This window comes from Haliotis asinina, chromosome 3 (assembly GCF_037392515.1).
Source record: "Haliotis asinina isolate JCU_RB_2024 chromosome 3, JCU_Hal_asi_v2, whole genome shotgun sequence".
Taxonomy (NCBI): domain Eukaryota; kingdom Metazoa; phylum Mollusca; class Gastropoda; order Lepetellida; family Haliotidae; genus Haliotis; species Haliotis asinina.
This window is the reverse complement of record NC_090282.1, coordinates 24,385,535-24,404,542: the sequence shown is the minus strand read 5'-3', so window position 1 is coordinate 24,404,542 and position 19,008 is coordinate 24,385,535. Positions and strand designations below refer to the sequence as shown.

Below are 19,008 nucleotides of genomic sequence, written 5' to 3'. Positions count from 1 at the left end.
TCAAGCAGCCCGATGGACATCTGTGTCCTTACCCGTGTCCATGTTACGTTTATACCATCATAACACACACTATAACACATGAAGTCCATGAAATATGCTATTGATGACATTCTGCCAACGTGAATCTGTATGCCATCTGTACAAAAATGACAATGTCCAGTCAAAACATCTGTCATGTGTCCTCATACCACCGTACTAACCCCTACCTACCTACCCACCTGTAGCTTTACCATTCTACACTTACCCTTTTCCCGTGTCCTTAAACAAAACACTGAATCACTAGCCATACCTTCAGTTGCATAATTCTTTTTGCAGTATTTATGATATATGAAGACTATTTAAGAGCTACTGTCTCGTTTCCTTGTAACCAATGAAATACTTCTTCCTCCTGGACGAAATCCACATTTTACTGTGACACACGAGTGCACCATCTGTGAAGTGCATATTTCATCTGCAGATTACACAGCACATGAATCAATTAAAATCTCTTCCTGACAAGTGAGAATTTCTACACTGTATTTCACCGTATTATACATTAGTGCATCATGGATGCTTCAATCGAATATTGAGAAACATGTACACAGTGAGTACTGATATTCGGTAAATTATGGAATGTATGTTGAGAGCGATGCCTGAATGACGTGACAACTTCTTGTCAATCCGCAACTACAAGGGTGTACATATGTCCTGCGGAGAGAGATAGAGGTAGAAAAAAGAGACAGACAGATAGAAAGATAGATAGACAGACACACAGAGAGAACAGTGAGAGTTAGAGAGAGAGAGAGACAGACAGAGAGAGAGAGAGAGAGAGAGAAATAGAGAGAGAAAAAACAGCGTGAGACATCACATTTAATATATTGGTTGTACCACAAATAAGTACTATGAGTCTGTTATTTGTATGTCAACTGATGCCAGAGGGTAGTTGTAGTGGAAGTCAACTAAGTATTATCCACACAACAGAAGTAGGATGAGTATCAATGATAAGGATTGACAGCTCAGCAACACGGAACCAAGTTTAACCCAAACCGAATTCTTGAAAATATATGGACAGAATGATGAGCTCTTCCGAAAACCATGCATTTGATACAAACATATGAGAAAGAAAAGAATGGCGGGACCATATATGTAGAAGGTAAGTCTCTATGTAGGCAGATATGGGAATGCCTTTGTTTTACAAAATGATTAGTTTATCGAGTAACCATTTGAGAAATGAATTACACACTGTCGTTCAGGATACAAATTATAATTCTAGTACCCATTAACCAGTTTGTGTGTGGTAAAAACGTTCCTTTCAGATTAGGGATGGAAAGAAATTTGCCAATAAGACTGGATAGACAATGACACTGGTGATGCTAATATTTATACACTGGAAACCACTTAAATGGGCATAATTACGTCACGGCTCATTTGTCAGTGTTGCAATCACTTCCCCAATCATTCGCCCGCTCCTACACACATACATTGCATTGGACATAATCCCCGAAGGCATAGCAACACGGAACAACTATGAAGAATAATGAAGGAGTTGCAACTAGAGCTGAAATTAGATAATCTGCTGGTAATAAATCAATTCCGAGTGTGAACTGAATGCAGATGTATATAAACGTCTTGTTTTGAAGTGCTGGCTATCACTGTTCTTGCCTCTCTACACCAGTATTTGTCGTCTAATCAAGACACTCTGTAAGTATCAGATGCTTTGCGTTTTATGTAGCTTTTAGTCTGTCCCTTTAAAAGCAATATTTCACGTTACTGTTTGATGAGAAGTAGTGAGGATATAAAGCTGTTCGGTGATTTCGAACTTTTACTGGCCACTATTTGCAATACTGATTGAGTCCCCCAAATCTGATTGTTGTTTTGCGATCCATGAACTCTGGGTCAAATCGAGCAGCGAAAGTCCTGTTTCAACCAACACAACGAGAAATGTAAAATACCGACGGTGAGTAGGATGAAGTGCCAATTTCGTTGAAGGAAATGTGTAAGAAGTGTGAGTAGACTTTGATAATGAGTGAAACTGTAAACTTCCCTTTCAGCCTTCCACAATGATGAAAATTATCGCCCTCGTTGCCTGTTTGGCTGTGACTGCCTTTGCTGAGCCTTTGAGCTATGGCATGACTGGACTGTATGGAAAGGCTGCCCTTTACAGTGGCTACGGATTGGGAGGTGTGTACGGAGGTTATGGAGTGCCAGGTCTGTACCCAGGCTATGGAATTGGAGGTGTGTACGGAGGCCAGGGAATTGGCGGTGTGTACGGAGGCTACGGCCTTGGTGGTGTATTTGGAGGCTACGGACTGCCAGGAGTGTACGGAGGAATTGGAGCTTTGGGAAAAGGTAAATGCCAATATGATTGTACTGAGAATAGTGAGTGAGTGAGTTTGGTTTTACGCCGCTTTTAGCAATATTCCAGCGTTATCACGGCGGGGGACACTAGAAAATGCGTACTGAGAATAATCATAACCCCTCAATGTACAGTTTAGCTAGTACTTGGACATATTTTAAGAGAGTCATTTTACACTTTAATTCGTCATATGTGAAACATCTAATCAGTGTGGATGAGGCAATATGTAAATGATAACAACTCGTAAGAAATGACATTGTGAAATTGACAATAAGCATCTTCTTCTTATATCTCTTCTTCGTGTTTCAGGTGTTGGATATGGCTACTACTAAGACTGCTGTTCTACTGTCATAATTCATCTACATCATGAATATGCGCATTATTTATTGTATATGCTTTGAAATATGTCACATTAAAACACAGTCATCAAAACAAAGTCTTGTTTCTCTTATTCGCTGCACAGATGGACTTTTGTTGCACAAGAAGAACCTTTCCCTTTGAGGGAATCACATGGGCACAATGATATACCAAGAATTAAATGAAAACCATACATGTTTATCACCAAGATGGTAAGGGAGACGAACGTGGGAGAGCATTTTCTTTGAAGCTACCTTAGTAGATTACAGAAGTCACTTCAAATCGAGTGGTAGTTTTAGAACGTCTGTAATGACACCTCTCCAGGTTGATCTTGTTCAATTTATCACGTTGATTAATTTGGTTTGATAAATACATTTCAGTCATACGAGAGTTGTCCTGAATGTACAACGTGTAAAGTGTTTTAAAATATACTTTATAATCTTTGAAAATCAATACAGTTCATATCATAATCACTGCAGTGGGCTACACAAAGCATAAACAACCAATTAAGACTTTATACACAATACATTTCCTTACATGAATTGTCTCTTATCACTGTACATTAAGAATACTGTTGGAATCGTGTAATGGACTATGCCATAGTAAAGAATGCCATGATTATGAAAATGGTTGTATCGCTTTTATTTACTTTGGCTGCCTCGATCTTCACGCTGGACTGGCATATGGGAAGCAGGTATTTGTTGTCAAATTCAAAACGGTTTAAGTAATTGCATCAACCAAAGGAAGACAAGATGACTCCAAATATTTCCATACTCATGCTCTGACGCCCTGTGTTCAAGCAGCCCGATGGACATCTGTGTCCTTACCCGTGTCCATGTTACGGTTATACCATCATAACACACACTATAACACATGAAGATCATGAAATATGCTATTGATGACATTCTGCCAACGTGAATCTGTATGCCATCTGTACAAAAATGACAATGTCCAGTCAAAACATCTGTCATGTGTCCTCATACCACCGTACTAACCCCTACCTACCTACCCACCTGTAGCTTTACCATTCTACACTTACCCTTTTCCAGTGTCCTTAAACAAAACACTGAATCACTAGCCATACCTTCAGTTGCATAATTCTTTTTGCAGTATTTATGATATATGAAGACTATTTAAGAGCTACTGTCTCGTTTCCTTGTAACCAATGAAATACTTCTTCCTCCTGGACGAAATCCACATTTTACTGTGACACACGAGTGCACCATCTTGTGAAGTGCATACTTCATCTGCAGATTACACAGCACATGAATCAATTAAAATCTCTTCCTGACAAGTGAGAATTTCTACACTGTATTTCACCGTATTATACATTAGTGCATCATGGATGCTTCAATCGAATATTGAGAAACATGTACACAATGAGTACTGATATTCGGTAAATTATGGAATGTATGTTGAGAGCGATGCCTGAATGACGTGACAACTTCTTGTCAATCCGCAACTACAAGGGTGTACATATGTCCTGCGGAGAGAGATAGAGGTAGAAAAAAGAGACAGACAGATAGAAAGATAGATAGACAGACACACAGAGAGAACAGTGAGAGTTAGAGAGAGAGAGAGACAGACACAGAGAGAGAGAGAGAAATAGAGAGAGAGAAAACAGCGTGAGACATCACATTTAATATATTGGTTGTACCACAAATAAGTACTATGAGTCTGTTATTTGTATGTCAACTGATTCTAGAGGGTAGTTGTAGTGGAAGTCAACTAAGTATTATCCACACAACAGAAGTAGGATGAGTATCAATGATAAGGATTGACAGCTCAGCAACACGGAACCAAGTTGAACCCAAACCGAATTCTTGAAAATATATGGGCAGAATGATGAGCTCTTCCGAAAGCCATGCATTTGATACAAACATATGAGAAAGAAAAGAATGGCGGGACCATATATGTAGAAGGTAAGTCTCTATGTAGGCAGATATGGGAATGCCTTTGTTTTACAAAATGATTAGTTTATCGAGTAACCATTTGAGAAATGAATTACACACTGTCGTTCAGGATACAAATTATAATTCTAGTACCCATTAACCAGTTTGTGTGTGGTAAAAACGTTCCTTTCAGATTAGGGATGGAAAGAAATTTGCCAATAAGACTGGATAGACAATGACACTGGTGATGCTAATATTTATACACTGGAAACCACTTAAATGGGCATAATTACGTCACGGATCATTTGTCAGTGTTGCAATCACTTCCCCAATCATTCGCCCGCTCCTACACACATACATTGCATTGGACATAATCCCCGAAGGCATAGCAACACGGAACAACTATGAAGAATAATGAAGGAGTTGCAACTAGAGCTGAAATTAGATAATCTGCTGGTAATAAATCAATTCCGGGTGTGAACTGAATGCAGATGTATATAAACGTCTTGTTTTGAAGTGCTGGCTATCACTGTTCTTGCCTCTCTACACCAGTATTTGTCGTCTAATCAAGACACTCTGTAAGTATCAGATGCTTTGCGTTTTATGTAGCTTTCAGTCTGTCCCTTTAAAAGCAATATTTCACGTTACTGTTTGATGAGAAGTAGTGAGGATATAAAGCTGTTCGGTGATTTCGAACTTTTACTGGCCACTATTTGCAATACTGATTGAGTCCCCCAAATCTGATTGTTGTTTTGCGATCCATGAACTCTGGGTCAAATCGAGCAGCGAAAGTCCTGTTTCAACCAACACAACGAGAAATGTAAAATACCGACGGTGAGTAGGATGAAGTGCCGATTTCGTTGAAGGAAATGTGTAAGAAGTGTGAGTAGACTTTGATAATGAGTGAAACTGTAAACTTCCCTTTCAGCCTTCCACAATGATGAAAATTATCGCCCTCGTTGCCTGTTTGGCTGTGACTGCCTTTGCTGAGCCTTTGAGCTATGGCATGACTGGACTGTATGGAAAGGCTGCCCTTTACAGTGGCTACGGATTGGGAGGTGTGTACGGAGGTTATGGAGTGCCAGGTCTGTACCCAGGCTATGGAATTGGAGGTGTGTACGGAGGCCAGGGAATTGGCGGTGTGTACGGAGGCTACGGCCTTGGTGGTGTATTTGGAGGCTACGGACTGCCAGGAGTGTACGGAGGAATTGGAGCTTTGGGAAAAGGTAAATGCCAATATGATTGTACTGAGAATAGTGAGTGAGTGAGTTTGGTTTTACGCCGCTTTTAGCACTATTCCAGCGTTATCACGGCGGGGGACACTAGAAAATGCGTACTGAGAATAATCATAACCCCTCAATGTACAGTTTAGCTAGTACTTGGACATATTTTAAGAGAGTCATTTTACACTTTAATTCGTCATATGTGAAACATCTAATCAGTGTGGATGAGGCAATATGTAAATGATAACAACTCGTAAGAAATGACATTGTGAAATTGACAATAAGCATCTTCTTCTTATATCTCTTCTTCGTGTTTCAGGTGTTGGATACGGCTACTACTAAGACTGCTGTTCTACTGTCACAATTCATCTATATCATCAATATGCGCATTATTTATTGCATATGCTTTGAAATATGTCCCATTAAAACACAGTCATCAAAACAAAGTCTTGTTTCTCTTATTCCCTGCACAGATGGACTTTTGTTGCACAAGAAGAACCTTTCCCTTTGAGGGAATCACATGGGCACAATGATATACCAAGAATTAAATGAAAACCATACATGTTTATCACCAAGATGGTAAGGGAGACGAGCGTGGGAGAGCATTTTCTTTGAAGCTACCTTAGTAGATTACAGAAGTCACTTCAAATCGAGTGGTAGTTTTAGAACGTCTGTAATGACACCTCTCCAGGTTGATCTTGTTCAATTTATCACGTTGATTAATTTGGTTTGATAAATACATTTCAGTCATACGAGAGTTGTCCTGAATGTACAACGTGTAAAGTGTTTTAAAATATACTTTATAATCTTTGAAAATCAATACAGTTCATATCATAATCACTGCAGTGGGCTACACAAAGCATAAACAACCAATTAAGACTTTATACACAATACATTTCCTTACATGAATTGTCTCTTATCACTGTACATTAAGAATACTGTTGGAATCGTGTAATGGACTATGCCATAGTAAAGAATGCCATGATTATGAAAATGGTTGTATCGCTTTTATTTACTTTGGCTGCCTCGATCTTCACGCTGGACTGGCATATGGGAAGCAGGTATTTGTTGTCAAATTCAAAACGGTTTAAGTAATTGCATCAACCAAAGGAAGACAAGATGACTCCAAATATTTCCATACTCATGCTTTGACGCCCTGTGTTCAAGCAGCCCGATGGACATCTGTGTCCTTACCCGTGTCCATGTTACGTTTATACCATCATAACACACACTATAACACATGAAGTCCATGAAATATGCTATTGATGACATTCTGCCAACGTGAATCTGTATGCCATCTGTACAAAAATGACAATGTCCAGTCAAAACATCTGTCATGTGTCCTCATACCACCGTACTAACCCCTACCTACCTACCCACCTGTAGCTTTACCATTCTACACTTACCCTTTTCCCGTGTCCTTAAACAAAACACTGAATCACTAGCCATACCTTCAGTTGCATAATTCTTTTTGCAGTATTTATGATATATGAAGACTATTTAAGAGCTACTGTCTCGTTTCCTTGTAACCAATGAAATACTTCTTCCTCCTGGACGAAATCCACATTTTACTGTGACACACGAGTGCACCATCTGTGAAGTGCATATTTCATCTGCAGATTACACAGCACATGAATCAATTAAAATCTCTTCCTGACAAGTGAGAATTTCTACACTGTATTTCACCGTATTATACATTAGTGCATCATGGATGCTTCAATCGAATATTGAGAAACATGTACACAATGAGTACTGATATTCGGTAAATTATGGAATGTATGTTGAGAGCGATGCCTGAATGACGTGACAACTTCTTGTCAATCCGCAACTACAAGGGTGTACATATGTCCTGCGGAGAGAGATAGAGGTAGAAAAAAGAGACAGACAGATAGAAAGATAGATAGACAGACACACAGAGAGAACAGTGAGAGTTAGAGAGAGAGAGAGACAGACACAGAGAGAGAGAGAGAAATAGAGAGAGAGAAAACAGCGTGAGACATCACATTTAATATATTGGTTGTACCACAAATAAGTACTATGAGTCTGTTATTTGTATGTCAACTGATGCCAGAGGGTAGTTGTAGTGGAAGTCAACTAAGTATTATCCACACAACAGAAGTAGGATGAGTATCAATGATAAGGATTGACAGCTCAGCAACACGGAACCAAGTTGAACCCAAACCGAATTCTTGAAAATATATGGGCAGAATGATGAGCTCTTCCGAAAGCCATGCATTTGATACAAACATATGAGAAAGAAAAGAATGGCGGGACCATATATGTAGAAGGTAAGTCTCTATGTAGACAGATATGGGAATGCCTTTGTTTTACAAAATGATTAGTTTATCGAGTAACCATTTGAGAAATGAATTACACACTGTCGTTCAGGATACAAATTATAATTCTAGTACCCATTAACCAGTTTGTGTGTGATAAAAACGTTCCTTTCAGATTAGGGATGGAAAGAAATTTGCCAATAAGACTGGATAGACAATGACACTGGTGATGCTAATATTTATACACTGGAAACCACTTAAATGGGCATAATTACGTCACGGATCATTTGTCAGTGTTGCAATCACTTCCCCAATCATTCGCCCGCTCCTACACACATACATTGCATTGGACATAATCCCCGAAGGCATAGCAACACGGAACAACTATGAAGAATAATGAAGGAGTTGCAACTAGAGCTGAAATTAGATAATCTGCTGGTAATAAATCAATTCCGGGTGTGAACTGAATGCAGATGTATATAAACGTCTTGTTTTGAAGTGCTGGCTATCACTGTTCTTGCCTCTCTACACCAGTATTTGTCGTCTAATCAAGACACTCTGTAAGTATCAGATGCTTTGCGTTTTATGTAGCTTTCAGTCTGTCCCTTTAAAAGCAATATTTCACGTTACTGTTTGATGAGAAGTAGTGAGGATATAAAGCTGTTCGGTGATTTCGAACTTTTACTGGCCACTATTTGCAATACTGATTGAGTCCCCCAAATCTGATTGTTGTTTTGCGATCCATGAACTCTGGGTCAAATCGAGCAGCGAAAGTCCTGTTTCAACCAACACAACGAGAAATGTAAAATACCGACGGTGAGTAGGATGAAGTGCCGATTTCGTTGAAGGAAATGTGTAAGAAGTGTGAGTAGACTTTGATAATAAGTGAAACTGTAAACTTCCCTTTCAGCCTTCCACAATGATGAAAATTATCGCCCTCGTTGCCTGTTTGGCTGTGACTGCCTTTGCTGAGCCTTTGAGCTATGGCATGACTGGACTGTATGGAAAGGCTGCCCTTTACAGTGGCTACGGATTGGGAGGTGTGTACGGAGGTTATGGAGTGCCAGGTCTGTACCCAGGCTATGGAATTGGAGGTGTGTACGGAGGCCAGGGAATTGGCGGTGTGTACGGAGGCTACGGCCTTGGTGGTGTATTTGGAGGCTACGGACTGCCAGGAGTGTACGGAGGAATTGGAGCTTTGGGAAAAGGTAAATGCCAATATGATTGTACTGAGAATAGTGAGTGAGTGAGTTTGGTTTTACGCCGCTTTTAGCACTATTCCAGCGTTATCACGGCGGGGGACACTAGAAAATGCGTACTGAGAATAATCATAACCCCTCAATGTACAGTTTAGCTAGTACTTGGACATATTTTAAGAGAGTCATTTTACACTTTAATTCGTCATATGTGAAACATCTAATCAGTGTGGATGAGGCAATATGTAAATGATAACAACTCGTAAGAAATGACATTGTGAAATTGACAATAAGCATCTTCTTCTTATATCTCTTCTTCGTGTTTCAGGTGTTGGATACGGCTACTACTAAGACTGCTGTTCTACTGTCACAATTCATCTATATCATCAATATGCGCATTATTTATTGCATATGCTTTGAAATATGTCCCATTAAAACACAGTCATCAAAACAAAGTCTTGTTTCTCTTATTCCCTGCACAGATGGACTTTTGTTGCACAAGAAGAACCTTTCCCTTTGAGGGAATCACATGGGCACAATGATATACCAAGAATTAAATGAAAACCATACATGTTTATCACCAAGATGGTAAGGGAGACGAGCGTGGGAGAGCATTTTCTTTGAAGCTACCTTAGTAGATTACAGAAGTCACTTCAAATCGAGTGGTAGTTTTAGAACGTCTGTAATGACACCTCTCCAGGTTGATCTTGTTCAATTTATCACGTTGATTAATTTGGTTTGATAAATACATTTCAGTCATACGAGAGTTGTCCTGAATGTACAACGTGTAAAGTGTTTTAAAATATACTTTATAATCTTTGAAAATCAATACAGTTCATATCATAATCACTGCAGTGGGCTACACAAAGCATAAACAACCAATTAAGACTGTATACACAATACATTTCCTTTCATGAATTGTCTCTTATCACTGTACATTAAGAATACTGTTGGAATCGTGTAATGGACTATGCCATAGTAAAGAATGCCATGATTATGAAAATGGTTGTATCGCTTTTATTTACTTTGGCTGCCTCGATCTTCACGCTGGACTGGCATATGGGAAGCAGGTATTTGTTGTCAAATTCAAAACGGTTTAAGTAATTGCATCAACCAAAGGAAGACAAGATGACTCCAAATATTTCCATACTCATGCTTTGACGCCCTGTGTTCAAGCAGCCCGATGGACATCTGTGTCCTTACCCGTGTCCATGTTACGTTTATACCATCATAACACACACTATAACACATGAAGTCCATGAAATATGCTATTGATGACATTCTGCCAACGTGAATCTGTATGCCATCTGTACAAAAATGACAATGTCCAGTCAAAACATCTGTCATGTGTCCTCATACCACCGTACTAACCCCTACCTACCTACCCACCTGTAGCTTTACCATTCTACACTTACCCTTTTCCCGTGTCCTTAAACAAAACACTGAATCACTAGCCATACCTTCAGTTGCATAATTCTTTTTGCAGTATTTATGATATATGAAGACTATTTAAGAGCTACTGTCTCGTTTCCTTGTAACCAATGAAATACTTCTTCCTCCTGGACGAAATCTACATTTTACTGTGACACACGAGTGCACCATCTTGTGAAGTGCATACTTCATCTGCAGATTACGCGGCATATGAATCAATTAAAATCTCTTCCTGACAAGTGAGAATTTCTACACTGTATTTCACCGTATTATACATTAGTGCATCATGGATGCTTCAATCGAATATTGAGAAACATGTACACAATGAGTACTGATATTCGGTAAATTATGGAATGTATGTTGAGAGCGATGCCTGAATGACGTGACAACTTCTTGTCAATCCGCAACTACAAGGGTGTACATATGTCCTGCGGAGAGAGATAGAGGTAGAAAAAAGAGACAGACAGATAGAAAGATAGATAGACAGACACACAGAGAGAACAGTGAGAGTTAGAGAGAGAGACAGACACACAGAGAGAGAGAAATAGAGAGAGAGAAAACAGCGTGAGACATCACATTTAATATATTGGTTGTACCACAAATAAGTACTATGAGTCTGTTATTTGTATGTCAACTGATGCTAGAGGGTAGTTGTAGTGGAAGTCAACTAAGTATTATCCACACAACAGAAGTAGGATGAGTATCAATGATAAGGATTGACAGCTCAGCAACACGGAACCAAGTTGAACCCAAACCGAATTCTTGAAAATATATGGGCAGAATGATGAGCTCTTCCGAAAGCCATGCATTTGATACAAACATATGAGAAAGAAAAGAATGGCGGGACCATATATGTAGAAGGTAAGTCTCTATGTAGACAGATATGGGAATGCCTTTGTTTTACAAAATGATTAGTTTATCGAGTAACCATTTGAGAAATGAATTACACACTGTCGTTCAGGATACAAATTATAATTCTAGTACCCATTAACCAGTTTGTGTGTGATAAAAACGTTCCTTTCAGATTAGGGATGGAAAGAAATTTGCCAATAAGACTGGATAGACAATGACACTGGTGATGCTAATATTTATACACTGGAAACCACTTAAATGGGCATAATTACGTCACGGATCATTTGTCAGTGTTGCAATCACTTCCCCAATCATTCGCCCGCTCCTACACACATACATTGCATTGGACATAATCCCCGAAGGCATAGCAACACGGAACAACTATGAAGAATAATGAAGGAGTTGCAACTAGAGCTGAAATTAGATAATCTGCTGGTGATAAATCAATTCCGGGTGTGAACTGAATGCAGATGTATATAAACGTCTTGTTTGGAAGTGCTGGCTATCACTGTTCTTGCCTCTCTACACCAGTATTTGTCGTCTAATCAAGACACTCTGTAAGTATCAGATGCTTTGCGTTTTATGTAGCTTTTAGTCTGTCCCTTTAAAAGCAATATTTCACGTTACTGTTTGATGAGAAGTAGTGAGGATATAAAGCTGTTCGGTGATTTCGAACTTTTACTGGCCACTATTTGCAATATTGATTGAGTCCCCCAAATCTGATTGTTGTTTTGCGATCCATGAACTCTGGGTCAAATCGAGCAGCGAAAGTCCTGTTTCAACCAACACAACGAGAAATGTAAAATACCGACGGTGAGTAGGATGAAGTGCCGATTTCGTTGAAGGAAATGTGTAAGAAGTGTGAGTAGACTTTGATAATGAGTGAAACTGTAAACTTCCCTTTCAGCCTTCCACAATGATGAAAATTATCGCCCTCGTTGCCTGTTTGGCTGTGACTGCCTTTGCTGAGCCTTTGAGCTATGGCATGACTGGACTGTATGGAAAGGCTGCCCTTTACAGTGGCTACGGATTGGGAGGTGTGTACGGAGGTTATGGAGTGCCAGGTCTGTACCCAGGCTATGGAATTGGAGGTGTGTACGGAGGCCAGGGAATTGGCGGTGTGTACGGAGGCTACGGCCTTGGTGGTGTATTTGGAGGCTACGGACTGCCAGGAGTGTACGGAGGAATTGGAGCTTTGGGAAAAGGTAAATGCCAATATGATTGTACTGAGAATAGTGAGTGAGTGAGTTTGGTTTTACGCCGCTTTTAGCACTATTCCAGCACTATCACGGCGGAGGATACTAGAAAATGGGTACTGAGAATAATCATAACCCCTCAATGTACAGTTTAGCTAGTACTTGGACATATTTTAAGAGAGTCATTTTACACTTTAATTCGTCATATGTGAAACATCTAATCAGTGTGGATGAGGCAATATGTAAATGATAACAACTCGTAAGAAATGACATTGTGAAATTGACAATAAGCATCTTCTTCTTATATCTCTTCTTCGTGTTTCAGGTGTTGGATATGGCTACTACTAAGACTGCTGTTCTACTGTCACAATTCATCTATATCATCAATATGCGCATTATTTATTGTATATGCTTTGAAATATGTCCCATTAAAACACAGTCATCAAAACAAAGTCTTGTTTCTCTTATTCACTGCACAGATGGACTTTTGTTGCACAAGTAGAACCTTTCCCTTTGAGGGAATCACATGGGCACAATGATATACCAAGAATTAAATGAAAACCATACATGTTTATCACCAAGATGGTAAGGGAGACGAGCGTGGGGGAGCATTTTCTTTGAAGCTACCTTAGTAGATTACAGAAGTCACTTCAAATCGAGTGGTAGTTTTAGAACGTCTGTAATGACACCTCTCCAGGTTGATCTTTTTCAATTTATCACGTTGATTAATTTGGTTTGATAAATACATTTCAGTCATACGAGAGTTGTCCTGAATGTACAACGTGTAAAGTGTTTTAAAATATACTTTATAATCTTTGAAAATCAATACAGTTCATATCATAATCACTGCAGTGGGCTACACAAAGCATAAACAACCAATTAAGACTTTATACACAATACATTTCCTTACATGAATTGTCTCTTATCACTGTACATTAAGAATACTGTTGGAATCGTGTAATGGACTATGCCATAGTAAAGAATGCCATGATTATGAAAATGGTTGTATCGCTTTTATTTACTTTGGCTCCCTCGATCTTCACGCTGGACTGGCATATGGGAAGCAGGTATTTGTTGTCAAATTCAAAACGGTTTAAGTAATTGCATCAACCAAAGGAAGACAAGATGACTCCAAATATTTCCATACTCATGCTTTGACGCCCTGTGTTCAAGCAGCCCGATGGACATCTGTGTCCTTACCCGTGTCCATGTTACGTTTATACCATCATAACACACACTATAACACATGAAGTCCATGAAATATGCTATTGATGACATTCTGCCAACGTGAATCTGTATGCCATCTGTACAAAAATGACAATGTCCAGTCAAAACATCTGTCATGTGTCCTCATACCACCGTACTAATCTCTACCTACCTACCCACCTGTAGCTTTACCATTCTACACTTACCCTTTTCCCGTGTCCTTAAACAAAACACTGAATCACTAGCCATACCTTCAGTTGCATAATTCTTTTTGCAGTATTTATGATATATGAAGACTATTTAAGAGCTACTGTCTCGTTTCCTTGTAACCAATGAAATACTTCTTCCTCCTGGACGAAATCTACATTTTACTGTGACACACGAGTGCACCATCTTGTGAAGTGCATACTTCATCTGCAGATTACGCGGCATATGAATCAATTAAAATCTCTTCCTGACAAGTGAGAATTTCTACACTGTATTTCACCGTATTATACATTAGTGCATCATGGATGCTTCAATCGAATATTGAGAAACATGTACACAATGAGTACTGATATTCGGTAAATTATGGAATGTATGTTGAGAGCGATGCCTGAATGACGTGACAACTTCTTGTCAATCCGCAACTACAAGGGTGTACATATGTCCTGCGGAGAGAGATAGAGGTAGAAAAAAGAGACAGACAGATAGAAAGATAGATAGACAGACACACAGAGAGAACAGTGAGAGTTAGAGAGAGAGAGAGAGAGACACACACACACAGAGAGAGAGAGAGAGAGAGAGAGAACAGCGTGAGACATCATATTTAATATATTGGTTGTACCACAAATAAGAACTATGAGTCTGTTATTTGTATGTCAACTGATGCTAGAGAGTAGTTGTAGTGGAAGTCAACTAATTATTATCCACACAACAGAAGTAGGATGAGTATCAATGATAAGGATTGACAGCTCAGCAACACGGAACCAACCCAAACCGAATTCTTGAAAATATATGGGCAAAATGATGAGCTCTTCCGAAAGCCATGCATTTGATACAAACATATGAGAAAGAAAAGAATGGCGGGACCATATATGTAGAAGGTAGTTAAGTCTCTATGTAGGCAGATATGGGAATGCCTTTGTTTTACAAAATGATTAGTTTATCGAGTAACCATTTGAGAAATGAATTACACACTGTCGTTCAGGATACAAATTATAATTCTAGTACCCATTAACCAGTTTGTGTGTGGTAAAAACGTTCCTTTCAGATTAGGGATGGAAAGAAATTTGCCAATAAGACTGGATAGACAATGACACTGGTGGTGCTAATATTTATACACTGGAAACCACTTAAATGGGCATAATTACGTCACGGCTCATTTGTCAGTGTTGCAATCACTTCCCCAATCATTCGCCCGCTCCTACACACATACATTGCATTGGACATAATCCCCGAAGGCATAGCAACACGGAACAACTATGAAGAATAATGAAGGAGTTGCAACTAGAACTGAAATTAGATAATCTGCTGGTAATAAATCAATTCCGGGTGTGAACTGAATGCAGATGTATATAAACGTCTTGTTTTGAAGTGCTGGCTATCACTGTTCTTGCCTCTCTACACCAGTATTTGTCGTCTAATCAAGACACTCTGTAAGTATCAGATGCTTTGCGTTTTATGTAGCTTTTAGTCTGTCCCTTTAAAAGCAATATTTCACGTTACTGTTTGATGAGAAGTAGTGAGGATATAAAGCTGTTCGGTGATTTTGAAATTTTACTGGCCACTATTTGCAATACTGATTGAGTCCTCCAAATTTGATTGTTGTTTTGCGATCCATACACTCTGGGTCAAAACGAGCAGCGAAAGTCCTGTTTCAACCAACACAACGAGAAATGTAAAATACCGACGGTGAGTAGGATGAAGTGCCGATTTCGTTGAAGGAAATGTGTAAGAAGTGTGAGCAGACTTTGATAATGAGTGAAACTGTAAACTTCCCTTTCAGCCTTCCACAATGATGAAAATTATCGCCCTCGTTGCCTGTTTGGCTGTGACTGCCTTTGCTGAGCCTTTGAGCTATGGCATGACTGGACTGTATGGAAAGGCTGCCCTTTACAGTGGCTACGGATTGGGAGGTGTGTACGGAGGTTATGGAGTGCCAGGTCTGTACCCAGGCTATGGAATTGGAGGTGTGTACGGAGGCCAGGGAATTGGCGGTGTGTACGGAGGCTACGGCCTTGGTGGTGTATTTGGAGGCTACGGACTGCCAGGAGTGTACGGAGGAATTGGAGCTTTGGGAAAAGGTAAATGCCAATATGATTGTACTGAGAATAGTGAGTGAGTGAGTTTGGTTTTACGCCGCTTTTAGCACTATTCCAGCGTTATCACGGCGGGGGACACTAGAAAATGCGTACTGAGAATAATCATAACCCCTCAATGTACAGTTTAGCTAGTACTTGGACATATTTTAAGAGAGTCATTTTACACTTTAATTCGTCATATGTGAAACATCTAATCAGTGTGGATGAGGCAATATGTAAATGATAACAACTCGTAAGAAATGACATTGTGAAATTGACAATAAGCATCTTCTTCTTATATCTCTTCTTCGTGTTTCAGGTGTTGGATATGGCTACTACTAAGACTGCTGTTCTACTGTCACAATTCATCTATGTCATCAATATGCGCATTATTTATTGTATATGCTTTGAAATATGTCCCATTAAAACACAGTCATCAAAACAAAGTCTTGTTTCTCTTATTCGCTGCACAGATGGACTTTTGTTGCACAAGAAGAACCTTTCCCTTTGAGGGAATCACATGGGCACAATGATATACCAAGAATTAAATGAAAACCATACATGTTTATCACCAAGATGGTAAGGGAGACGAGCGTGGGGGAGCATTTTCTTTGAAGCTACCTTAGTAGATTACAGAAGTCACTTCAAATCGAGTGGTAGTTTTAGAACGTCTGTAATGACACCTCTCCAGGTTGATCTTTTTCAATTTATCACGTTGATTAATTTGGTTTGATAAATACATTTCAGTCATACGAGAGTTGTCCTGAATGTACAACGTGTAAAGTGTTTTAAAATATACTTTATAATCTTTGAAAATCAATACTGTTCATATCATAATCACTGCAGTGGGCTACACAAAGCATAAACAACCAATTAAGACTTTATACACAATACATTTCCTTACATGAATTGTCTCTTATCACTGTACATTAAGAATACTGTTGGAATCGTGTAATGGACTATGCCATAGTAAAGAATGCCATGATTATGAAAATGGTTGTATCGCTTTTATTTACTTTGGCTCCCTCGATCTTCACGCTGGACTGGCATATGGGAAGCAGGTATTTGTTGTCAAATTCAAAACGGTTTAAGTAATTGCATCAACCAAAGGAAGACAAGATGACTCCAAATATTTCCATACTCATGCTTTGACGCCCTGTGTTCAAGCAGCCCGATGGACATCTGTGTCCTTACCCGTGTCCATGTTACGTTTATACCATCATAACACACACTATAACACATGAAGTCCATGAAATATGCTATTGATGACATTCTGCCAACGTGAATCTGTATGCCATCTGTACAAAAATGACAATGTCCAGTCAAAACATCTGTCATGTGTCCTCATACCACCGTACTAATCCCTACCTACCTACCCACCTGTAGCTTTACCATTCTACGCTTACCCCTTTCCCGTGTCCTTAAACAAAACACTGAATCACTAGCCATACCTTCAGTTGCATAATTCTTTTTGCAGTATTTATGATATATGAAGACTATTTAAGAGCTACTGTCTCGTTTCCTTGTAACCAATGAAATACTTCTTCCTCCTGGACGAAATCCACATTTTACTGTGACACACGAGTGCACCATCTTGTGAAGTGCATACTTCATCTGCAGATTACGCGGCATATGAATCAATTAAAATCTCTTCCTGACAAGTGAGAATTTCTACACTGTATTTCACCGTATTATACATTAGTGCATCATGGATGCTTCAATCGAATATTGAGAAACATGTACACAATGAGTACTGATATTCGGTAAATTATGGAATGTATGTTGAGAGCGATGCCTGAATGACGTGACAACTTCTTGTCAATCCGCAACTACAAGGGTGTACATATGTCTTGCGGAGAGAGATAGAGGTAGAAAAAAGAGACAGACAGATAGAAAGATAGATAGACAGACACAGAGAGAGAACAGTGAGAGTTAGAGAGAGAGACAGACACACACACACACACACAGAGCGAGAGAGAGAGAGAACAGCGTGAGACATCATATTTAATATATTGGTTGTACCACAAATAAGAACTATGAGTCTGTTATTTGTATGTCAACTGATTCTAGAGAGTAGTTGTAGTGGAAGTCAACTAATTATTATCCACACAACAGAAGTAGGATGAGTATCAAAGATAAGGATTGACAGCTCAGCAACACGGAACCAACCCAAACCGAATTCTTGAAAATATATGGGCAGGATGATGAGCTCTTCCGAAAGCCATGCATTTGATACAAACATATGAGAAAGAAAAGAATGGCGAGACCATACATGTAGAAGGTAAGTCTCTATGTAGGCAGATATGGGAATGCATTTGTTTTACAAAATGATTAGTTTATCGAGTAACCATTTGAGAAATGAATTACACACTGTCGTTCAGGATACAAATTATAATTCTAGTACCCATTAACCAGTTTGTGTGTGATAGAAGCGTTCCTTTCAGATTAGGGATGGAAAGAAATTTGCCAATAAGACTGGATAGACAATGACACTGGTGATGCTAATATTTATACACTGGAAACCACTTAAATAGGCATAATTACGTCACGGCTCATTTGTCAGTGTTGCAATCACTTCCCCAATCATTCGCCCGCTCCTACACACATACATTGCATTGGACATAATCCCCGAAGGCATAGCAACACGGAACAACTATGAACAATAATTAGGGAGTTGCAATTAGAGCTGAAATTAGATAATCTGCTGGTAATAAATCAATTCCGGGTGTGAACTGAATGCAGATGTATATAAACGTCTAGTT

General features: G+C 39.2%; 5 protein-coding genes across 5 annotated transcripts; all 5 read left to right on the top strand.

Moving 5' to 3' along the window:
- Nucleotides 1-2,039: 2,039 nt before the first annotated feature.
- LOC137278776 (shematrin-like protein 1) lies at nucleotides 2,040-2,667 on the top strand. The gene is made up of 2 exons (XM_067811286.1): nucleotides 2,040-2,328; nucleotides 2,645-2,667. Exons 1-2 carry the CDS (start codon nucleotides 2,040-2,042, stop codon nucleotides 2,665-2,667), a joined length of 312 nt encoding a protein of 103 aa, XP_067667387.1.
- A 2,854-nt stretch (nucleotides 2,668-5,521) lies between these two features.
- Nucleotides 5,522-6,149, top strand: LOC137278775 (shematrin-like protein 1). The gene is made up of 2 exons (XM_067811285.1): nucleotides 5,522-5,810; nucleotides 6,127-6,149. Exons 1-2 carry the CDS (start codon nucleotides 5,522-5,524, stop codon nucleotides 6,147-6,149), a joined length of 312 nt encoding a protein of 103 aa, XP_067667386.1.
- A 2,853-nt stretch (nucleotides 6,150-9,002) lies between these two features.
- Nucleotides 9,003-9,630, top strand: LOC137278774 (shematrin-like protein 1). The gene is made up of 2 exons (XM_067811284.1): nucleotides 9,003-9,291; nucleotides 9,608-9,630. The coding sequence occupies exons 1-2, from the start codon at nucleotides 9,003-9,005 to the stop codon at nucleotides 9,628-9,630; spliced, it is 312 nt and encodes a 103-aa protein (XP_067667385.1).
- A 2,848-nt stretch (nucleotides 9,631-12,478) lies between these two features.
- On the top strand, nucleotides 12,479-13,106 carry LOC137278773 (shematrin-like protein 1). Its single transcript, XM_067811283.1, has 2 exons — nucleotides 12,479-12,767; nucleotides 13,084-13,106. Exons 1-2 carry the CDS (start codon nucleotides 12,479-12,481, stop codon nucleotides 13,104-13,106), a joined length of 312 nt encoding a protein of 103 aa, XP_067667384.1.
- A 2,854-nt stretch (nucleotides 13,107-15,960) lies between these two features.
- Nucleotides 15,961-16,588, top strand: LOC137278772 (shematrin-like protein 1). The gene is made up of 2 exons (XM_067811281.1): nucleotides 15,961-16,249; nucleotides 16,566-16,588. The coding sequence occupies exons 1-2, from the start codon at nucleotides 15,961-15,963 to the stop codon at nucleotides 16,586-16,588; spliced, it is 312 nt and encodes a 103-aa protein (XP_067667382.1).
- Nucleotides 16,589-19,008: the final 2,420 nt, after the last annotated feature.